Source organism: Vombatus ursinus, unplaced genomic scaffold, assembly GCF_900497805.2.
Source record: "Vombatus ursinus unplaced genomic scaffold, bare-nosed wombat genome assembly UNPS02014799.1, whole genome shotgun sequence".
Taxonomy (NCBI): Eukaryota; Metazoa; Chordata; class Mammalia; order Diprotodontia; family Vombatidae; genus Vombatus; species Vombatus ursinus.
In genome coordinates this window covers 14,860,235-14,867,630 of record NW_020954577.1, presented here as the reverse complement: position 1 = coordinate 14,867,630, position 7,396 = coordinate 14,860,235, and the positions used below count along the sequence as shown (strand labels likewise).

Here is a 7,396-nt window from a genome sequence, read left to right as displayed (position 1 = left end):
TCTCTCCTTTCTTCTCTCTTCTTTTCCCTTCCTTTCTCTTCTCTTCTCCTCTGCTCTACTCTCTTTGTCCCTTCTCTCTCTCTCTCTCCTTCCCTCTCTCTTCTTTTCCCTTCCTTTCCCTTCTCTTCTCTTCCCTTTCTCTGTTTCTCTGTGTCTTTCTGTCTCTGTCTCTCCTTCCCTCTCTCTTCTCTCTCTTCTCTCTCTCTCTCTCTCTCTCTCTCTCTCTCTCTCTCCCCCCCCCTCTCTTTCTCTCTCCTCTCCCTCTCTCTCCTTCTCTCCCTTTCCCTCCCTCTCTCCTTCTATTTTAAGCATTTCTGGATTTAGAGTCAGAAGACCTAGTTCCTAGTTCCTAGTCCTGCACCCTGGGTGACCTTGGGTGAGTCATTTGACTTCTCTAAGGCTCAGTTTCCTAATCTGTAAGATGAAGGAGTTGGGCTAGATATCCTCTAATATCCCTGGCAGCTCTCAGTCTGTGATTCTGTAATTTGCTTAGAATTTTAGAACTGGAAACATAGAAATCCCCTAATCCTGGCCTCTTTCTTTTATGCAAGAAGAAAATAAGGCCCCAAAAAGGGGAGTCAATTTTCCAGTCACACAACTACTCAGTGGCCCAGGTGGACCTGGGGCCCAGCTCTCCTGACCATGAACTCCCTTATCTTTCCACTTTGACACATCATTCCCCTTTTCTTCACTGTGAGTAATAACAATGATACTCACAAAGGGTTTTCAGAGTCCTTTACCTATACCATTTACCTGACTCTCATAATAACTGTGACATAGGTGCAACAGATATATTATCCCCATGTTTCAGATGAGTAAACTGAGGCCCAGAGAGGTTACATGACTCACCATGTGTCATTTTTGGATCCAGGTTATCTGGAGTAAAATTTAGTTCCCTTTTCCTATACTATGTTGCCTCTCCATGGGAAGTCTCCCAAGGATCCAGGGATCACCGGTCCCAAATGACTCTGGTGTGCATCCATGAGGGGAAATGTAACACCTCTCAGTGTTTCTCACTGTGAATCTCAGCTTGACATCAAATCCAGATTGTACACGTGGTTTGTAAGCACTTGTGGACGTGTATTACTGGACCAGTATTTATCTTGATATTTTTTTTTCTTTTACTCAACACAATGCATGGTTGAATTCTGGGATTCTGGTAAAACATCAGGGAACAATGAAGAGATCACTGGATCTGGAATGAGAAGACCTGGATTTGAATCTCAGCTCCGCCACTGACTGATCTCTGAACCTCAATTTCATCCTTTGTAGAATAGAGGGGTTATATTTGTCACGCTGCAAGGTCCCCTCCAGCTTTAATTCTCTCATTTCAGACTATTTTATACTGCTCTTTCCCCATTGTATCCCAGCCCGTTTAGCTTAGCCCATGTCCACATAGTGGGACAGGACAAAAGGTATGGACTGATTGCTCGATTGACTGAATCTATTGACTTGGGGCCATGTAAATATAATCTCAAAATTCCAAGTTCTGATTAGAAATTGACACCCCCCCCCAAAAAAAAGCATCTACCTACTGTCTTCACCTCCGTGAAGTCCCATTTTGGATTTTTTAAAAACTAAATTGACTAAGAACCTCCTAGTCCAAATAGAACTGTGAAGATGTGAAGAACTCAGTGGGCTTGTTGGAATCCCTTCATAACACCCAGAATCACCACAGGGTGTGTATGATCAAACTCCTTGCCATTATCCTAGCCCCTCCCACTCCCGTATCTCACACACAGGAAGACAAAACTGCGTGAGTCACCCACGACTTTCTCAGCCCTCACACCCACTGCCATCATGCTCCCTTTTAGGACAGAAACTAGAACCAAAATGTCCGTGGGACTTGCTGACAACCAGGTAATCTCCCCTTCTTAATGAGATGAAGTGCTGTAATTTATGCAGACTCACACACTTTTTGATGGCTACCAAGGCCAAGAGATCTTTAAGTCACGTTTATTTTTGCAGAAAGAGGTCAATGCAGTTGAAGGCCACTGGCCCTCCCTTTGAATTGCACAGATTAAACAACAAAAACTATGACATATTTTAGCTTTTAAAAAGCATTTATATAAAAAAAATCCAAACTATTGATAAGGTTCACGATGAAAAATATATAATATATATTTATATATAGCCAGAAGACTAAGACATTTATCTTACATATATACAAGATGTATACTCATTTTCCCCCCAACTCAAACCACAAATCATGGGAAAATATTTAGTTACATGAGAAAGTTACAAAACATAAAAAAATGAACATTTGGAAAAACACCACATGTCCAAGCTCATTAAATAATCACACTGACAAATAAATAGTTATTCTGCTTCAATTGGCAGCTGCAGCCATGCATTTCTGGCATACCACGATAACTGGAGGTGAGCATGCATGTCATGATTTCATACCATGAACTTTGGAGGAATCACTGGGTCTCATTTGGAGCAGAAATACCCAACATTCACTAAAATACTCAACAGGGGCACTATTTCTTGACTCATGAAATGTTCCCATGAAAATTCACAGTGAAGCACCTTTCTGAAAATAAAACACAAGTGAAAATTCATGGTAACAATTCTTCACTTTTTGGGCTGGATTATGGGACAGGAGAGGAGTCACAGAGGGGCGAGGCTAGTCTTTCAAATATCATGTATATTTCAATTCTGGTGATGGGTTTAGAGAAAAACGGTGCTTGCACAAACTCCCATCCTGAAAAATCAGAGAAGGAAAAACAATCGTCCCCAAGAAGATCTTTATACATCAACCGCCTTCTTGGCTCTACCGAAGCAACAAGCAGAGATTTGGAAGGGAGCACACAGCGATGGAAGTCTTCAGTCTTGATGCAGCGTGACCTGTAGAGCACAGGACCACAGATCAGTCCCTGGCAAGAGCTGACCGGCTCCCTAGCTCAGGCTGTGCTTGCTAGATTTGCTGGCTCGTTTCCGCTCCTTGTGATGCGGTACAGGTTTTGCGGGTGACAGACCCTCATAGTTGTGGCTTGACTCATTGTGCTGCCGAGTGTACCTCTTACACTTGCAGGCGGTGACCACGGTGATCTTGTAGGTGCGAGTGCTTCCATCCTGGCACTGGAGCTGGATGCGCTGGGTGCGTGTCTTGTCATTGACACACCGCCATTCCTGGGAGCTCCTTCGGCTCCAATATTTGGTGCCGAAGCTTCCTCCGATCCAATTGGGGAGTACCGGGAGTGGCAAACATTCCCCGGCACACACCAGCTCCTTGAGCGGACTGATGCTTGTACACTGGCCATCAGAAATGTATTTGGTGGAACGAAGCTCTCGGCAGCCAACTTGGACTCGACCTGCAAATCATGGAGAAGGGAGAAGGGGTGGGGTCAAAGGCTCACCGGAAAGAAAGGATTCCCAAACCAAACCTGCAAGGGTGAAAACGGTCCTCCAGTGATGGTGATGCAACACCAGGGTAAGAAGCTTTGAACTCCTTAGTTTGAGAAGGTCTATAAAAGGCAAACAGAGTAGTTTCTATCTGATCTAAGAGGAAATGAGTGACCACTAGAGTTATTTGAGTAGGAACCCAGAAGGTCCTGGGTTCAATCCCACCTCTCCTGCTTATCCTGCATGTGTGGCCCTGGGCAAGTCACTGAAAATCACAGACTCAGAGCAGGAAGAAACCTCAGAGGACATCTCATTCAACCCCTTTGTTTTACAGATGAGAAAACTGTGACATAGAGAACTTAACTGATTTGCTCAGGGTCAGTCGGTACGGATTTGAGGTAGGGTTTGAATCCAGCTCTTCTGGACTCCAATGCACTTAACCTCCCTGGGTCTCAGTTCCCTCCTTTGTAAAATATGGGAATTGGACTAAATGGGCTGAATTCTCTACAGCTCTACGACTATTATCCTGTGATCTCAATTGCTTCTCTTAGTATTAACTGGAAGAAAAGAATGCTCATCTGCTGAAAATATGTATAAAAGCGTGTTCATTCAGCAGTTGCCAACATCCATAAACTTCCTTGTCTTCCATGTGACTTGATTGGTCAAAGTGCTTTGACCCATGTTTGTTACAATTTGATCTCCCCCTCCTCTGTTTTGTTGCTGGAATTTGAGGGAATCATCCACCAGTGTATGAATCTGCCTCTCTCCTCTTTGGAATTTGATCACTGATTTGAAGAATCACACTTATTTTCATGAATTTCTAAGCTGTCATTGAAGCCCATAAGGAATCATGATGGACAATTCTAACGTTCCTTAGTCTAAAATATCCAAATGGCCAAATCAGAAGGCTTGGTTGCCGTAACAACGTGACTTCAATTCCTCTGAAATTTATTATATCAAAGTATATGGCACAGCCAAGAGGACACAGTTGAGGGAACCAGGATGCTCATTTCCTAAATGCTGCTTGCAGAGAGCCAGAGTGAAACCAGTGGTCTTATTCTGTGATCTGAGTCTGCTGCTGTTGGTGATGTTTCCAGTGCAGTAAGCCTAACACAGTAACAAACCCGGGAGTGATGTATGGGCCATGACTTTGGGACCAGAGCATACAATGGATGCCCTTGCTTTACAATCGAGGAGAGACCGAGGAGGGAAAAAAAATTAAGGAAAAGGAAAGCTCAAATGTTAGAAATTATTCAGGACCTCCGAAAGGGTTTCCACATGCATTTCTTCTTCCCGTATTGAAAGTTAACTACAGTGAGGCAGTGGTTGAGGGGTGTTCCTTCATCCTAGAAATGTGACCAGGGTGGGGATGTTTCTCATTAGGTGGGTGCCCCAAGGTGGCTTCCCTTCCTGCAGCTGTGCTGAGGAATGTACCTGGCAGCAGCTGATCAGATGCTCGGGCCTTTTGTCTGCTGTGGCTCTTTGGAAATAGGCTTCCCATTTTTGCAGAGACAGTTCACTGACGATGAATGTTCTGTGCACTGCTTAGTAATCTTGTAATAAGCAGAGATTTCCTGTGCACTCAAAACCACCCAGGTTCAAGAAAGTGACACACCTTAATCTGTGTAGAAAGACATGACTCTCTCTCTCTCTCTCTCACACACACACACACACATACACACACACACACACACTTTTACTACAACTTTCAGGATAGAATCTACTCTTGTGGCTGGAGGATAGACAGGAGGAGGGGGAAGAGGAGGAGGAGGAGGAGGGGCTATGGCTTCAGACAGGACGTTTTCTAGATTCTATCTCCTGTCTCTTTAAAAGCAGACTGGGCCAGGCAGGCCAACTCCCAGGGGAAGGAGATCCCCGCATGTCACAGGCAGTGCTCACACCCAGACAGTGAAAACAAAAACCAAGGAGCCTGGAAATCAAATGAATGGAAGAAGAGGGGCATGCCCCCTCCCCCCATTCTCCCACAGACCGTGGAAGGTGTGAGAGGTGGTTCATGGACTAAATACTCAAACAAAATTTGATACCTCCCCCTTAAAGCTCCATTTCCTTTAGAATGAAATCAGCAAAACCTTAAACTATTTTGTTTGATAGCTTTTAAACCTCTGGTTTGTCACACATTGTAGACTCATAAATTTGGAGGTGGTCCAGACCTTCAAGGTCATCTGGTCACGGGTTGAGAGGCACAAAGGACCTACTCCCTCATTTACAGAGGGGGAAAATGAGGCTTCGATTTGAAACGTATCCTCTGCTTGCCCAGAAACCATTCTTTTCTCCTCCTACTTTATTACACACAGTTACAGTCAGATGTCTTTGGCCTGTCCTTTCCGGTTGTATCAATGTGCCTGGGATAGACAGACTAAATGGAGGAATTAAAGAGAGTTTGTAGCAAAGTTTATTTTATTATTTTTAAAAGAAGAAAGAAATCTTGATGTCGTGCAGCTGTGGGGGCACAGTTCTCTTCCTGGGATCAGGGTGCTCCACCAGGATTTGCACTTGGCAGTGGGCACTGGGGATGCCAGCAAACACACACACACAAAAACACGCGCGCACACACACACACACACACACACACACACACACACACACCCCGACAGTTCTTTAGGGGGAATGCCTGGCCAGACCATCCTTTGCCCCCACACGCTCTCCCGGAGCCAGTTTTACAAAGCCCTCGCTGTGTTCAAGGCGCTGTCAGTCCTCAGCAAGGAAACAGTGAGATCACTCCCAGAAGGTGTCCGCGAGTGCTTAACGACCCTTCCCTAGAGGTGGGCGGGCGGGCGGGCGGACGGGCGGGCTAGCGCTCTGGGCAGTGCCTAGGCAGCTCGGCGGGCAGCAGGGCGGTGCCCGCACCTGAGGCCCCTAGCTTCTGCCGGCAGCTCCAGACCCGTGCCCCGCAGCTCGGAGCCCTAAATGCCGCCGCCGCCGTCTAGCACTGACTGCCCCCGGGTTTCAGTCTGGCATCTGCCCGCAGACAGCTGCGGCTCAGGGCGGCCCCAGGCCACCTCCCTCGGGTTCCTTGCACACCCCCGCGGGTCTGTCCCATATTCGTGCTCCTGCCCCCCGCCCCCAGGACCTCCTCCCGCCCGGTTCGATCGCCCCTCGGACCCAGCCGTCACTTACTGCTCCGCGCCTCCAGCCCCGAGGTGGCACTGCTACCCGGGAGGCGGCCGCCGTGGCGAGCCTGGTTCAGGGCACTGCTGTTCCCGCCGCCGCCGCCGAGGAGGATCGCCGGGGCTCCCCCGGACGCCCCCGCAGCCGCCTTCACCACGTGCGAGTACAGGAGCTCGGTGGCGTCGTTCTTGAACCCACAGCCGCCTCGGGCGAGGACGCCCGCCAGGAGCAGCAGCGCTCCGGGGCCTGTGGGCAGCTGCATGGTGAGCGGAGACGAGACGGGGCGAGACGCGGCTGCGGCGAGGGCGACGGCGGTGGCAGCCCGGCCAGAGGGCAGGAGGGCAGGAGGGCAGCAGGGCGGGAGGGCGGGAGGGCAGGAGGGCAGGAGGGCCGGAGGGCCGGAGGGCCGGAGGGCCAGAGGGCCGGAGGGCAGCAGGGCGGGAGGGCGGCAGGGCGGGAGGGCGGGAGGGCGGCAGGGCGGGAGGGCGGGAGGGCAGCAGGGCGGGAGGGCAGCAGGGCGGGAGGGCAGCAGGGCGGCAGGGCGGAATGCAGCCTCCACTCCCCGTCCAGCCTCCCTGCCGGCCCGGCGTCTGGCTCACTGGCCCTCGGCTCGCTGCCCGTCTGACTGGCTTAACGTGGGTCCGTCCGTTTATCCGCCCGCCTCCCTCTCTCTTCGCCCGTTTACCGCTGCCTAGCACTGTCCAAGTGGGAACTTTCTCCTGCCTCCCGTCATTTATAGAGACGCAGGGGGCTGGGGGAGGGAAGCCGGAGGGGGCGGGGCGGCGCTGGCCCGCCTTCAGGTGTAAAGTGGCCCTACCGCTGGAAGAAGACTGAAGGGGGGGGGGGGGGGGCAGGCAGCCCTCCCTCCTCTTTTCCTCCCTTCCTCCTTAACTCCTTCCCTCCTGCCCCCCACCCCCTT

The 7,396-nt window shown here is 49.7% G+C and overlaps 1 protein-coding gene across 1 annotated transcript; it reads right to left on the bottom strand.

Annotated features, from left to right (window-relative positions):
- Positions 1 to 1,940: 1,940 nt before the first annotated feature.
- On the bottom strand, positions 1,941 to 6,739 carry SOSTDC1 (sclerostin domain containing 1). The gene is made up of 2 exons (XM_027872459.1): positions 6,487 to 6,739; positions 1,941 to 3,317 (listed from the first exon to the last, which is right to left on the bottom strand). The coding sequence occupies exons 1-2, from the start codon at positions 6,737 to 6,739 to the stop codon at positions 2,902 to 2,904; spliced, it is 669 nt and encodes a 222-aa protein (XP_027728260.1). The 3' UTR covers positions 1,941 to 2,901.
- Between the last annotated feature and the right edge of the window lie 657 nt (positions 6,740 to 7,396).

Excerpts from the sequence above, each read along its gene's own strand:
- SOSTDC1 (XM_027872459.1), bottom strand. The coding sequence starts at position 6,739 with ATGCAGCTGCCCACAGGCCCCGGAGCGCTGCTGCTCCTGGCGGGCGTC. Across the intron at positions 3,318-6,486 it reads GGGGCTGGAGGCGCGGAGCA|GTCGAGTCCAAGTTGGCTGC; the intron begins GTAAGTGACGGC and ends CATGATTTGCAG.